A 16,813-nucleotide genomic window follows, 5' to 3' on the forward strand; every position below is an offset into this window, starting at 1 on the left:
CTTATATAACCGTTTCTTATTTTAATTACATACACACTCTAAATGAACGCATCCTATATGACCTTGAGGGAGCCCCGTTGTTTGGGTACGATGTGACAGACATCATTCGTCACTCGGACAATCCAGAATCTTAATGAGCCAGCCTGATTCATAACCTGTATACCGCAGAAAAAACATATTATGTCGAGTAGATTTTAATTTATGCATATAAAGCATAAACTTGAATGAAAACTTTCAATTACAAGGCACGTTGCGTCGTTTTTTATAAGTAGGGAGGGGCAAACTCTTTCCAAAAATTTTGACAAGCAAAAAAAAAAGAAAGCAATTTCTCAAAATCACGTCAATCCTAATCCGGAGGGGGGGGGGGGGGGTGTGGATGGGGGTGGTGGTGGATATCATACCTATAACTTCATATAGCATCAATCTCACTGTTAATTTCCTCCTTTTACAAAAGGGGGAGGGGCAACTTTCATATCAAGAAAAAGGTGGGGGGTTCTAGGGTCCTAAACGCGCTGAATAGCAGGAAATGCATGTTAAAGTTACCTTGATAAACGTTCTACGTATAATAAATTCATTCTTGGGTTTCGTAAATTTTTGACATCTTTAACCGCCTTGTTTTTGTATTTTATCAAGGAAACATGCCAAAATTGTCGCAAGGCAAGTTCGTTAATGGAAATATTTTTCAAACAGAACTGTATCTATATTCAAAATATTTTCACAAAAAGGAACCCCAAGGTTAATTCAAGACTGTAAATTCTGGTCTGAAATGGAATTAAAGAAGGCGTCGTGCATCTTAAAAACAATAACAAGTTTGGATTTCGCCAGGTGCGCGCTTTTATGGTGATGTGTCCATAGCTGGTGTTTCTTGTTACGAGGCATAACAGAGAGCGACAAATGTCATCTTAATACATAAAACAAATCGAAAAACCTTACTATTGTGACAAAAAAATGTTTTCCTGAAAAATCAATCATTACTAATCGAACTATCGTCGCCGGACTGACGGGAATGCGATCGATCTGTCGGAAATGGAAGTTCTTGGGAAGTCAATTTTTTAATACGTGGACAGTGGTGCTAATTACCACAGTCATTTCCATTTTCTAAATTAATTATACAATAAGGGATATATACGTCTGATTTTTTTAAGTTGATTGTTTTTTAAAGTCTTATCTTATTTATAAGCCATTACGTTTGAACGTTAATACAAAATTGTCACTGTTTGATACATATATTGGTAGTATATTACATTATGGTTGTGAATTATGGGGACAGCACCCAGCAAGTGATTTAGAGAGCATACATTTAGATTTTTGTAAGAAATTATTATGTGTTAAGAAGAGTGTAATTTAATTTTAATTTAATTTAATTTAATCATATCTTATTGAGTAACCAAATGGATTAGGCAACAGGCAAAGCCGATATAAACCCTCTCCAAAATACAAAGTCAAGAAGTGGTGTTATAAAATAATCATAGAATATAGTATATAGTATTATTTACCAGCTTACACAGTAATATATTAGTTCTATTTTTTGTATACAAGACCAAGGATAATTGGATATTAAATAATAAACTTGACTTTTGTCATATAATCATAAATTGCAAGTTAATTTGTTGTTTAACATATACATGAACACATTCATTCCTACATTTATAAACTCATCACCTCATTCATTCATACTGACAGACAGACATAGTATTTTAAAGGGATAGTATAAAGTAAAGAAGAGTGTTACATCAATGATGGTATATTTTGAATTTGAGCGTAAACCATTGCAGCTGGATAGAAAATATAGAATGTTAAAATATTGGATAAAATTAAAGAATAGTGATAATTGTATTTTAAGCAATATATACCAAGATATATGGTAAATGAATGTGAAACACAGTTAGCCTCTAATTGTTGGCTCTCGTACATAAAACAGTTGATAAACAATTTAGGTTTTGGATATACATGTATATGGAACTGTAAAGAACAATTTAATGAACATGTATTTTTACTTGAAGAAGAGGTTGACTGATATGTTTATACAAGAAGGTCATGGCTACTTTGAAAATTCCCCAAAATGTATAATGTATAAGCATTTATGTAATAATTTTGAAGTACAAGAATATTTAACAAAACCAATACCAACTGTATATGTACAATTTATAGGTAAATACCGTTTATCATCTCATCAACTTGAGATTGAGCGTGGCAGATTTTATAATATCCATGGAAATGAAAGAGTTTGTAAACTATGTTCTCTATCATAGATTGAAGATGAGTTTCGTTTTATTTTAATCTGTTCATTTTATAAAAAAAATTAGAAAGTTGTATGTAAAAGAAAAATTATTATGAAAAGCCTTCTGTCTTTAAACTTATTCAATTACTAAGTACTCTCAACAAAGAATATCAGAGAGTTGTGCAATTTGAGCAAATACCTATATAAATGCTCAAAATTACGAAAAAATATAATTATTGTTTTTGTTTTTAAAACATACTCTTCATTATCCTGTTTACTTTTATCATGTACATTTTTCTCACTGCTATGTACGCTGCTATGAGCACACACAGTCTAATCCAAGATTGTGATGTTTTTAAAAATGTCTACATATGTTTGTTCACTATACCTATGAATCGTATGGTTCTTGGTATTAAACAATACAATACAATATACAGGTTTTTAAGTTGTAAGATTTGTTGTAAGTCTTTATATTCTAATAATTGTCAAAAATAAAAAAAAAAATAAAAAAAAATTTACGGACTGCACGGACTGACGTCAGATAATACAGATAATTTGGCTGTTCTCTCTATATAATTAAACGTACTGATCTGCAGTCCGCTAATTTAGGTACTTTTATACATGTATATTGACATCTGAGGAGAGGAAATATATTTTTTCTTCTAATACTCACTGCTTTCATACCCACATGAATCACCAAAGAAAACATTTATTGTTTGATTAAACCACCTTAGTTTATTCAGTTTTTCTCTTGGGCGATCGAGGGGAAATCACAAAATCCATCATTCATAGCCATGAAAGAAATACATATGTATACTGTAAAGTATCGTTGTCCCAGGGGATCTGAAGAGTCAGATCTGGGAGAATGTACATGTACTCCGATTCTGGTACCGATTTATCTACTCTGGATTCTGACAAATCTTAAAGCAATATGAGCTGCATTTTTCATGTTGAATTTTTTTTTTTTACTAAAATGTTCTTTTCTACTAAAATGACAAAAATATCATGGTTTTTAAATTTCTGTTGGCCATATTTTTGTGGAAAAGGCCATAAAGAAGCCTTATTTGGAGCAAAATTGAATTATTGTCGTCCTGTACAAAAAATGATTTGCTATATATTCCATAGAAGAGAAATATTTCCTTTGACAAAAATTAATGATTTTTTCAAATCTTATTTATCATAACAGTTTAAGTTATATGCAGACTTATCATACTTGCAGGTTTTTGCAGCAAAATAAAAAAAAACCAAAAAAAAACCCCCAGCTCATATTGCTTTAAAAATGACAGAGCTATTTCTATTTTTGGAAGAACTTGGTCCTATGACATCACAAAAAGGTACTGCAACGTTTATAGACTGAAAAACGTTTATGCACATGCCGAAACTTGTGAGTAGCATTCAGTTAGGATTAATCGTCAATTTTAAGGAATGAATCCTGTAGTACATGTAACTACATCTACTCTTAGCTATACACTTGTGTTTTGTTGTAAATTTTGAATTTACCGGGTTGGTGTAAATAAATATATGTACAACACAACACTTGGTTGCAAAGATCCTAACCTGCAAGGTTCAAGCGCACGTCAATGGGGTACATACATTTATGTTGAGGAGTTTTATTTAAAAAATAAATGTCATTACTGTGCGGAGGATCGTGAGTCTTTGTTCTTAAAGTCAATTATATACCAAAGAGATAATCCTTTTTCAACAAATAAAACGTGATAAGATATTTTGTAAAAATCGTTAGACTTGTCCGACTTATTGGGAGTGCATGTGACTTTGTTAAACCTTTATATACAAAGACTTACAAACTAGATACAAGGAATATTTTGCATACACATTCCTGAATGATGGTACCGTGTGATATTATGTTGGTACATATACTAAAATTTTGTTTAATTATGCACCGTACCAATATGTCTGTATTCTTAAAATTGTGTAGTGTGAACCGTTTTGAATTTCTTAAAACAGAAGTGTACTGGAATTTCGTTGTTCCTTAACTTTTTATTAACTGATATTATTCAGGAGAGTGTAAGGTAAATCATTGTCAGTCCAACCTCTGGTAGGATTTGATTCTTAACTTGAAATTAACGATATCCTTCAGGAGAGTGTAGAGTACTTGAAATTACTGACATCCTTAAGGAGAGTGTAGGGTACATGAAATTACTGACATCCTTCAGGAGAGTGTAGAGTACTTGAAATTACTGACATCCTTCAGGAGAGTGTAGAATACTTGAAATTACTGACATCCTTCAGGAGAGTGTAGAGTACTTGAAATTACCGACATCCTTCAGGAGAGTGTAGAGTACTTGAAATTACCGACATCCTTCAGGAGAGTGTAGAATACTTGAAATTACTGACATCCTTCAGGAGAGTGTAGAGTACTTGAAATTACCGACATCCTTCAGGAGAGTGTAGAGTACTTGAAATTACCGACATCCTTCAGGAGAGTGTAGAGTACTTGAAATTACCGACATCCTTCAGGAGAGTGTAGAGTACTTGAAATTACCGACATCCTTCAGGAGAGTGTAGAGTACTTGAAATTACCGACATCCTTCAGGAGAGTGTAGAGTACTTGAAATTACTGACATCCTTAAAAAGAGTGTAGAGTACATGATTGTACTGACATTCTTCAGGAGAGTGTAAAGTACTTGACTCTACTGACGTCCTTTAGGAGAATGTAGAGTACTTGAAATTACTGACATCCTTCGGGAGAGTGTAGAGTACTTGAAATTACTGACATCCTTCGGGAGAGTGTAGAGTACTTGAAATTACTGACATCCTTCAGGAGAGTGTAGAGTACTTGAAATTACTGACGTCCTTCAGGAGAGTGTAGAGTACTTGAAATTACTGACATCCTTCGGGAGAGTGTAGAGTACTTGAAATTACTGACATCCTCAAAACTTGACTGTCTGTCCTACATCTGGTGGAATTCGATCCTTTATCAAAGGATATTGATAAGATATTGAAAGAAGCATAAGTCTAGATCTGTTTGGTCCAATGCTAAAAGGATTGTTATTCCAAAAAGACATCTAATTGTGTCGATCTTAATCTGATAGGACTTATCCTTTATATATGCAAAAACATGTACATGTAGTTTACAACTGTGTAGAGAACTTGTCCAAGATCTACATTGGGTATCACAGAATTTGATTCCACATTGAATGTGCTTAAAAATTTGTGTAAGTTTTCTGTCAATAAAGTGCTGGCATGTTTCAAAGATAGAATAGAACAGTCCAAAATCTGGTCTGGCATGATTCCGAGAGGTTAGGACTTCTTTCAGTCCTACTTTTGTTAAGATTTGATCTAGGCTACTTCAACCTCATATTAATATCTACAAGTCCAATCTTCACAAAGTCAAGTCAGAGAAGGACACCACAGCATAGATAAAATTGTCAGATACAAATCATAAAAAAAAATAACAATATATGTATTCAAATATATTTTAATTTTTATAGCTTCACAATAGTTTTTCTAACATATTTTTTTTCATTTCATCATAAATTCAAGAAAAAAACACCTCATACACATGACAACAACTTAGACATTACACACAGCCATTAATTGTGGAACAATGTGGTAATAACAAAAAAATACAGTGACTTCTAACACACTGAGGTACAATGTATCTACATCTACACACACCCTCATCATTTATAAAGCTTCAGGAGCTGCCATTGATATCCTGCCATCCATCTTATTCTTCTCTCTCTCCAACCTACTCATTCATGATAACATCAATTTTTGCCATGTCAGCATTTACCCCATCATTCATACATTACATCAGCAAGCTAGTCAGCCAATAAATAAATATACCCCAACAACCGGTATACCCCAAGATACCCATAAATTGTCTGTATTATAAGTACTAAGTTTATTCATGGAGCAAAAATTTTCTAACATTTTTCTGTAGTGAATTTCAGAGAGAGAGAGAAAAAAAATACAATTAATAACAAAATTCAATTCCTGTGTGGCAGAAAGGTAATTATGCTTATCAATAATGAGAAACTAACAACATTTACATATTAATTATTTAGTATTCAAAAACACAGGTGTGTCACACAAATTAAAGACAAGTGACTATCACCAGAATGCCTTTCACATTTTGAATTCCTCCAATGAAGGGAGCACTTCATCATTATCTCAAAGTATTAGGTCATACCTGCCAATAGATTTCTTAATCTTGCCAAAATGATTTCATCATACTTTTATATATAATTATGCCTTACTCATTGCCGACTTGATCATTTAGCCACGGCTCGTTGGCTTCATTATGTAAACACACGCCTCCACCCTTTTTTCTGATGACAAGCTTGGAGACCTCATGTGTGACCTAAACAGGAAGCACACTTGTCTGTTGTATCGCAAACTGACATAACATTTATCACGCTCGTGTCACTCTTTTAACCTTAACATCATTATCACACACACAGACACACACACATACACATAAACACACAGATGTGGAATGTAATTTTTTGCATTCATCATGGTCATACATCAATCACATGAGAGTAAAGATTTTCATTCAAACAATGATTTACAATAATGAAGAAAAATACAACTATACAATATAACCATAAACTATAGAGAGTTGCTGCTCTCTCTTTACCCAGCATCCTCCACATATATACAATAATTATCAAGACATTCAGTGATGATATCAACAGGATATTTGCAAAAAAAACCTCAGGCACCCGACACATTGACAAGCAGACGACTCACATCTGTCATGTATGAATGAATGGTGAGCAACTTTTAGGCCATTGATAACAAAAAAACAAGCACCAGACACTCAGTCTACACAAAAAAAAAATAAACAACGAAAACATCAGAGTCTTCAGTAAGCATAAAAGGAAATAAAAAATAAAGCACCAAATAAACTTGTGGAATATCCCAATCTGTCAGTCCGGGAGAGATCAAAATTGTCCAGAGCTCTAACATGCGTAGATGTGTCCTTGTGTCTACCGACTGCCAAACGGGGTAAAAAAAAATATAGAAAGAAAAAAGGCAGTTCAAAACTGTCATGTGCAAGAACAACGGTAAAAACTCTGCAGGAGTGGGTGCACATAGTGTCTAATTTCACACAGTGTCACTTCAATACTGAACAGAGGGTAGGTGGTGTCTCCGTTTTAAAGAGAACCAAATTATGTGAGCAGTTCTCCTTTTTTCACAAAACTTTAACAATTGTCACACAAACAAGTGCTTTTTTTTGTCATTAATAATTTTCTAACTGAAGACTTCCAGCAGTGTTCCCATGTTCTTGAGGGTTTGAGGATTTCTTTCCCCTTGGCAGTGGTGATAATTAATTAACAGTAAGTTGTGGGATTTCGCTTCCATCCCAAGCTGCTGCGCCTTGTGTCTCGTTCCCTCTCCCTCGACCATTATGTTGATACGAGTGAGGAGTTTGGTCTCTGCTGCTGTGGTGATGAGGGAGGGGATGCTCCTCCATTTGTTTCCTTCTCCTTTTTGATTCTTAACCACGTACTGGTTCCCAGAGCTTTGGCAAAATGATCATCCACCGTCTGGACGTCAGGGTCATTTTTGGCCTTCAGGGCTGACCACATGTTAGAGCCCAGGGATTTGGCAAAATGGTCATCTACTGTTCCTGTTGAAAACAAAATTTCATCTGTTAGTCATTTCCTAAACATACTGAGGAACCCCCTGCACACATATTTCACATAAATTAGTAAAAGACAAGGAGGGATTCCCATTACATAATTTCAATGATGTAATGAAAATGAAAGAGGATGTAAAAAGGTAAATCAAATACCTGAATATCTTTTATAAACATTTATTACATCAAGTGATATTGTTTCTTTCAGAGCAAAGAAAATGGCTGACCTGTGATAGAAACATTGGCCGGGTTGATTTTATCTTCATCCTTGGGTGAGGAAGAGCTGCCTCGTGTTGTCTGGGCTGTTTCCTCCGGGGGAGTGGGCACCTTGGGGGGTGGTGGGGGAGGGGGAGGATTCACTTGCTTGGGGGAGTTGGACGTCATGTAATCTCTTCCCAGTGACCTCCTGAAATGCTCCTCTATATCAGGTTCACATCCTGCTAGAAAAAAAGGAAAATGTTGAGAGTTCACATATACCAGCATTGTTTAAACTTATGCTAATAGACATTGAAATGATTGAATGAAATTCGATAAAATTTAACCCCCGTGCTATTATTTCCTTCTTTTGTTTATAGCTGATGTATGTTTAGAAAGTGGAATGCTCAGACATGAAAATATTCTTTTCTATTCAGAAAGTGTGCACTGATGACTATTTGATGTACCCATTAAACAGATTTTGAATGTCGTAATCGATTCCCCAAACTCGGCCATTAAACTGTTTGAAAACCTCCTAAACTTTAAAGGATGAAAAATTGATGGGCAAAAAAACTTCAAAATTTTATCTCTCAAATGCCAAACTAAATTGAGGCATGTCCATTTCTCCCATCTCAAAGAAAATACTTCCGATAACAGACTCATGTACATTAGTCAAAACATTCACCGGTAATAATTTCAAAATATTGAATTCTTTGAATTTTATTGATGCATCTCGAATGTTTTTCGACCTGCAGAAATGCATTGATAAGACCCTGGTAATCAAAGTCGTATCCACAGGTGTCTAAAAAGTTGGGCCTCTGCTAACCATTGCCAGCAAGTTTGTTTAATCGGGGGATTCCTATAGCATAATATATACTGAACCAGACAAAAACTTTTTTTTCTCTGCATTTTAAAGCAAATAAACTTAAAAGTTGAAGAGATTTGAAGACTGTCGGAAATGTGATAAAAAAATGATAAAATATCTTGACAGTTAAAGAAAAATAAGCATGAAATATTTCATTCATAAAACTTCCAGCATAAAAACTCAACAGTTCATTGGTTACCCAGATTCAATATTTTTCCATAAATCAAATCGGCAAACAGAAACTGGAAGGCAAAATCTTTATGCATTTCATGAATATCTTTAAAGACCAATTGTAATAATTGTTCTCTCTACGGAAACATCTAATTGCACGTTTTCTTCTTTCTTTTTTTCTTTTAATAGCATGTTATGAATGAATTTGACTCATGCAGTTTACCTGTGTTACAAATTAACGAATTTGAACTAATCACTCAAACGTTTTGTTTCATGACTCATCCCTTCTTTACAAGGGTGACATGTCTTTTTGCTGATTTGAAGTGAGACCTCTTTGATCTTTTCCTTAACCACATAAATAGAAAGGAGAAAAAACACTTCACCATTTTTCTTCATTTACATGTATGATGCCAAGCATTAAATTCAAAATTGACAAATGTGTGTGTTGAAATGAAAACACTATAGTTCCCTCCCCCTAATTTATGGACCTCTTTAATGGTTTGAACAGATTGCAATTAATCACTGCTCATTAAAAGACACTATATCACCAGTCACTTAAGAACAAAATGTGCTGAAGAAATAATTGAAAAATTAAATTTCAAAAAAATTTCAAAACTTCATATTAGGTAGGCCAGGCAGAAATGTATACATGTGTTTCAAAGTGATTAAATCTGTGTGTTAATTAGACCTATAGACTTTGATGACTCATACCAAAACACAACAGTACAAAATCAGACCTGCCAAAAACCTAGTCGACAGTTTTACATATCTGTGAACAGATTGAGAAATTGCATTCAGTAAAACCAACAATACTGAGGTCATGTGATCTAGCCCATCCAATCAGTCACTTGACCACAAACATAGAGAGACCAATTTTGTAGGCAACAGATTTGTCAACATAATAATTGAATATTATTGTTTTTTGTTATGGGACTGACGTCATGTCATCTTTTTTTTGAATGAATTGGTCTAAAATTCATCCAACCAAGGACATTTTTTTCCCTATTTCATTCACTCAAGAAATAAATATGCAAAGAAAACACAATCCCATACATTCATTCAATTATCATGCAAAATAAGCGCAGTGAATAAAATGTCACTTATATATGCATATATTCACTGATTTTTTGCTGTTTTCGTTTCAACGCAAACACCTGACGATTGACGAAGCATCATGGGAAGATGACCTCATAAGTACTTGGTTGCAGACTGAGGAAAGTACAGCAGTGCACAAGATAACATCATGTGTCGTGTTTGTTCCTTTTCAGGGGATCCTGATCCGATTTCACCTTCACTTTTAAGTATGTACTGACGGCTGAAAACTGACACTGATTGAAACACACGACAATGGGAAATCATGATCCCCCCTCAGAGCCTTACCCCATCAGCAAATTGTATACCCACTGTACCAACATTAGGGCTGTCATACAGAAAGGAGGACCCAGGGCAATTTACTGACTCCAGTGTTCTCTGATAGTTCGACGATAAGAGAGTCAACGCGTTCATAGTATTCAAGTATGGAACAATCACACGTCCCTTTTCCCCCTTATTTGTTTGGCTTGATGTACATCCACCCTTATACCCTTAGGTTAGGTAAAACTGAAATCTTGTTTACGGCAGACATTTTCTAGTAGAGACCCTACCTAGAGTTTCCTATCCGTAATTATGATGGATAGGATAAAAAAAATAAATTGCCTATTTCAATTTAATGATGATTGACTATCTTTAGACATGACACCTTTGATGGAAATGCTGTAAAATTAAAAATCGTTTTTCAAAATTTCATACCAACTTTCATATCTCATAAAAACATATTAAGTACACTGAAAGTATGTGAGAGAAGGCGCTTCAAGTCTTCGCCCTGCAATTATTTATTTACATGCCCATAGAAAAAGACGGAGTTCTTGACACACTAACACAGATTGCTTGCTATTATCACTGCATCTGAAGGGGTAGAATTTAATTATATCGCCTCTCTTTTGATCACCGACTGTGACAAAATAAAACCTAAGAACCTATCTTGTGTGACCGCCTATGCCCGACTGTGATGTGAGGGTACTTATTACTGTTTCAGACGGATACACGACTTTGGGTGACCTCAAATGACCTAAGGCCATTACTGATAATAGTATCTGAATCTTGTATCTATCATTCTTATCTTCACCTTACAAATTTTTAAGTTCTAAGGCGTTCAGGTTTAAAATTCTGCTTTGTTTAAAAAAGTTTTTATCTAAAAAAAAAATAAAAAGATAATCTTTGTAAAAAAAAAGCAAAAACCTAAAAATCCAAAACTCAGGTAAACACCAACATTCATATTAAGAAAGATTTAGCGATTTCCATGCTTATTTAAAAGTCAATATAAAGAAAAGTATCGCATTTCAAATTGCGGAAATTAATTGTGAGACTCAACGAGTGCATGGCACCACCCTTTAATGGCAAACTGTAGTAACTGCAAATGTCTTGAATTTTCAATTGACATTTATTGATAAAACTTGCAGTATATATATATGTAAGGTAAGATTTTAAATGCTGATCATGTTTTCTGCAATTAATTTTAGGTGTCTTTGCTGACTAAAAAGCCATGTTCAAGTTTCCAGACACCCCTATCCAAGATGTTTCAGATTTCCTACAAAAAAGCAGTAATTTTGGCTCTTGGTATGAAAATACAGCAAGCATGTAGCAATAGAGAGGAAACCTTATACATGTGTGAAGCCATTTGGTTATCATTTCTCCCAGGCTTTTTGTCCAGTATGGAAACTGATTTTTCTATTACCCTGCCAACCTCCTATACAAGGAGCATAAAAGAACTTGATATGTAAATCTGCCATTGTTATAGTGGAGGTTTACTGCATGAAGTGCCCCTTCCATTTTCTTTGCCCCCCTTTTTCTCCTTCAATCACCTGTGCGTTTGACGTAATCTGAGTAGTTTAACAAAATGTTTTTCTTGCATGTCACGGAAATGAAGTGGATGACAATGTTGCTACATCTAATACAGCAGATTTATGGCTGACTTAAAAGTGCGCAAAAGGAAAAAAAAAATCTTTTACATATGGGTCATATGCCCGACCTGGCCACAAAAAACCAATTCATTGAATAAAAATTTTTCATAGTAAAGTGAAACACGAACCATGAATCACTCAAGCTTGGACCCAAAGTACACCTTGACAGGCATGCCTAGAGAGCAGTCTCCAAATCAACGGAGAGTGTATTATCAACCAAAACATGGCATCCAAACCACGATACAAAACTTTAAACATAATATTTTACCCCAAAACACAACAATACAGACAAATTAATGCACTTTTTGTGCTCGGTTTTTTAAAAACTGAAACACATCATTTAAACAGAGGTTAACAAATTGAACGCATAAACGTGTATAAATACACTGTGCCCATAGCAGCAGAAGAGCTCCTAAAATAGGATTCTATTAAAGTTTCCTCGATATAGTAAGTTTACCTCTTTTTACTTTTATAAAAGCCCCTTTCTCTCACCTGATATAATCTGCCGACTTTTAGGGCTGGCCACAGCATGAGGAGTATGAGGAGGGGACACGTTGCTATAGTGACTGGTCCTCTCGGTTGCCATGGGAGCGCATGTGATGACTGAGGGCCGGGAGATTTGAGTGGAGAAGGCCGAGGACGATGAGGGGAGAGAGGAGCTAGACAGCGAGAGATTCAGTGGAGCATCATGGGATTCTAGTGAGGAATACTTGGGGGGCGATCCCCTGGGATCCCGGATTGGCCCTGCTGGGGGAAGGAGAGGAGTGTAGTGTCTCCTGAGGGGGTAAGACTCCAAGGCTGAAATATGATGGTCCCCATTTCTGTAGACTTCTCCATCTACACTAGGCTGCCTGAAAATGAAAGAAAAAATACACATCAAATTAATTACATACACAATCAGCTGAATCAATCAAAATTTATGTACTTTGGGTTCAAGAAAATAGAAATTATCATTTTAACACATGCATGCAGTCCCATAAACAACACCAAACATTTTTGCCAAGAAATGACTCATTGATTGAAATTTAGCTATCTTATCTGCAAAAGAAACAGGAAAATACTTTTGAGAATGGAATCGTGAACTTTTCATTGCCAAAACCACAACACAAAATGATTTTTTTTAAACAATAGGTAGGTAAAAAAGCAAGGAATGAAAGATCATTTTATAAAAAAAACCCAGCATTAAATCAGAAAGGAAACATTAAACAGGTGTTTGCCACTGTCTGGTTTTGGTCTGGATGATGCAATCCCTCACATTGTTCTAAATAAAATGAATGATTTTTTTTTTTACAAGGTTATCAATGAATTTTAACAACAAGAGGTCAAGATGCCAGTATGCAAAGAGGTTCTTACTCTCCAGTTCCCCCAAAAATTCTGCATTTCAAATCTTTTTTATGCACTTTAGTGAGAATGAAAAATTATTACGGACTTGGGCACCATAACTTAATTGGTGTCATATGGGTATTTTTGGATTTTATCAACATTTTTAAATAACTTTTTAATTAATATGTAATAGGGTTGGCAGTTTCTAAAGACCAACTACCCCAATTCAGGCACTGTGAAGTTGTATGCAGGGAAATCGGAGAGTGCACAAATTCCCTGCCAGGCTGTCCCCACTGAGAGCGGGGCCTTTGTACAGCGACGACCCCAGCCCCTCATCTGAGGACACAGTATCAAAGGGAAAGGTGAAGGCAACCTTGATTAACAGAGTAGATAATCAATTCATACCTACAGATAACCAATCTACTGGCAGGATGAGAGGAAAATAAAGTGACTCATCTACACGGCTAATCCCCACCCATTCAGCCCAGTTAGCCAAGTTCTTGTCAATGGAAAAATAAGTACCCAGAAATGCAAATCTCCAATCCAAATACAAATAGTGAAAAAGCCCCTTGTGCTCAATAGACAATCTTCTCACAGCAGTATAAGACTTAATGTGGGGTTCCAATGCAAGTGTATTCAGCTCAATGATTTAAAGTTCATTTAACGTATATCTGAGACAAAATTAATCTTTCTCCCATAATACACCAAGTAAACACGACGATGTTTGATTCCTCTTCGTCACAGGACACCTGTTTTCTTCTGACTCACTCTAAAAAAAAAAGCATTTGTTGGGATGCACACTGCACATTTGTGCTGCATAGCAATTGTGCAGATATCAGGCTCAACAACCTGTGTTCAAAGAGAGCGAGATGTCTGCCCCAGCAGGTTAATGTGTTCTGCACAAAATGCCAGTAACATGGGAAAACTCTGTCTTTCCTCCAATTCTCAGACATTTCACAATCCTTCATTTACTCCTCTCTGTGTTAAGTGCTATCATTCATGCCAAAAGCAAACAACCAATTGTGCCGCTTATTACATGAAAATGATGCCTCAGTGCTGACAACATGCTTTTACATGCATCAAATTGCTTTCTAAACGGCAAACTTTCCCAGACTGTTCAAAGATATATACTCTTTTTTACCTACTATTTTAAACAAATTGCGTGTAGAGTGTTACAACATGGTGTCTAGCTACTGCATGATAACAAACAATTACTACTTGGCAAAGATACACTTGGCATAGAACTCTGACCCTGATTTAAACAAGCCTTCATTAAGATCTGTAAATGAGCTTACAAACCAACTTTTTTTTCTTTAAATAAAAAAAAATCCTCAAAAACTGGTCTACAATATGAAGAAGTGTCTACTTAGCAGGTATGAGTCACTAAACCTTGGCCATTCATGCTTTCAGAACGTTCTAACCGAGACTTTTCTTCTGCAGGTGACTGTGTATATAAGTCAGTGTATTATAGTATTGAATCACCCCTTTCTTATCTAAATCTTTTTTCATGACTTTTAATAAAATTAGCAGGTGACCCTAATTAATGCATCATCATAGAATTAAATGATACATAAAATAGTCTGCATTTTGAAATTTCAAAAAACACACACATAAATAAATATTAATCTGGATCATTTGAGGAAAATTATTGCAAGAAGATAAAATGTTCTTTGAAATTGAGTTATTTGTAAGCTGGCGACTGCGGAAGCATTTGAATGAAAGGGCATGCCAATATTTATTCAGAAAATCAGAGGTACATTCTACACAGATGGTACAATATGTAACAGGGTCCTCATTTTCCCCAATTTATTGCTAATCCTTGTGAGCTTCGTGATACGCTATGGTACCAATGAGATAACTGATGTCGAGGTATGTTTACACTCAAAATACAGCTTTGTTTGGTCCAAAACGTACATTTTTTTAGTTCGTAGATTGCACAGGTGGGTGGTAACTTAAAAGTTCAAATTTTTTTTTTATCAAAAATTAGATGAGATTTTTTTTATACCTATTAAGATGGTTCATACTGAGTAACCTGAAAGAAAAGAAGACAGGGGAAATGATGTCGGTCGTTTCGATCAAACCTTTGCATGCTTTTAAAACCCACCTTAATTTCTTCTATGAGACTTGCATCACGTTTACTACAAAGATCTTTTTTTTCTTCTTTTGAATGTCAGAGAGCAATCTGATGAATTATTGGCTGAATGTATTACATCAGAAGCTCATGCAAATATTCTTGCAACATTTAATAAACATCTACAGCTTCTCCCTCTTGTCTGTGTACAAACACAACCTTGCCAATCTGGTGTTGATTCTTTGCGAGGATGAGTCACAGACACTTCTTACATGGTGCTCCATTGTGCAAGACCCCAGGCCTTGCGCTCTGGGAACATTTTACCAGGGGGGTTCTATGACTCAAGCCCTATTTGTGGTCAGCTCTTGTCATTTAATCCCCTGAGCCTTGTAGAATGCTTGTGGTCTAGCTGTGGTTGCATGGTCACATAATGGCACAGACTACTTGTTCTCAAGAACATATGATACAGAATCACATGAGTCTGTGACAGTGTGCACAGATATGATGCAAATGATGAGGAGGAGGGAGAAATAGTGCAGGCACACAGAAACATTTATCATTCAATTTTCACACATCTGGCAATTAATTAAGATTGGAATCTATGAAGCTGTCTTAGAAAAACCACCAACTCTTGTAATATTTCATAATTTAATCATAAAAAATACAGGAAGGTCTAGAATTTCAATTATGTTAATAGGATATATGGAAAATGCCTTCACTCATATTTTTTTAACGTTTTTTTGGATTTGCAAAACAATTTTTGACCCACAATGCTACCAAAGCATAACCTCTTTCTCCACTGATCTGCAACAGGGAGACCTCTTTTGACCCCATTCACAAAATTTATTCCAAAACAGAGCAGCCAAAAATACGTTGCCCGTGATTTAATGCCTACTTACATTTCTTTCTTCCGTTGGGATGGGCCCACGATGTAAAATTGTTATAATGTATTCTGCTATATTAGAATGCTTTATGAGATTCACAGCATTTCATTGCTGACAGCTATTACCATTTTTAAACCAAAGAAGGCCTACGATAACATGGGAATATGACCTGTCACATCAGCCTGGCAAGTCTCGAGATGAAGGAACATCTGTGGGGGACTTGTTAGGAATTTCACATGCAATCTCAAAGAGAGGCCTTCACAGGTATTCAATTCATGCCACACAAAGTATTTCCTTGTGGAATTTTTAATGGGATTTGCTGCCAAGTGAGCAATTTATGATTATAAAGCACATAATAAGAGAGGTTGACTGCAGTTGCTTGGTTGTTGCGGTTGTTTAGGATCCAGTTGATGGACCAGGACTTACTCTATATAAGATATTGGAAACCCTAGTTGTAAATGCAAACATGCAAT

General features: G+C 35.3%; 1 protein-coding gene across 3 annotated transcripts in view; it reads right to left on the bottom strand.

The window, feature by feature from the left end:
* Positions 1 to 5,644: 5,644 nt before the first annotated feature.
* The window catches only part of LOC128161541 (transcription cofactor vestigial-like protein 4), a 37,083-nt gene continuing 25,914 nt past the window's right edge, over positions 5,645 to 16,813 (bottom strand). For 2 of the 3 annotated variants that reach the window (XM_052824850.1, XM_052824848.1), the window contains 3 exons: positions 12,555 to 12,913; positions 8,060 to 8,272; positions 5,645 to 7,823 (listed from right to left, as the gene is read on the bottom strand). In XM_052824850.1, the coding sequence (XP_052680810.1) occupies positions 7,600 to 7,823; positions 8,060 to 8,272; positions 12,555 to 12,913 (796 nt within the window). In that variant the 3' untranslated portion in view covers positions 5,645 to 7,599. The remainder of the gene's footprint in view (positions 7,824 to 8,059; positions 8,273 to 12,554; positions 12,914 to 16,813) is intronic. The other variant, XM_052824849.1, reaches the window with a different exon arrangement.

This window comes from Crassostrea angulata, chromosome 8, assembly GCF_025612915.1.
Source record: "Crassostrea angulata isolate pt1a10 chromosome 8, ASM2561291v2, whole genome shotgun sequence".
Classification (NCBI taxonomy): Eukaryota; Metazoa; Mollusca; class Bivalvia; order Ostreida; family Ostreidae; genus Magallana; species Magallana angulata.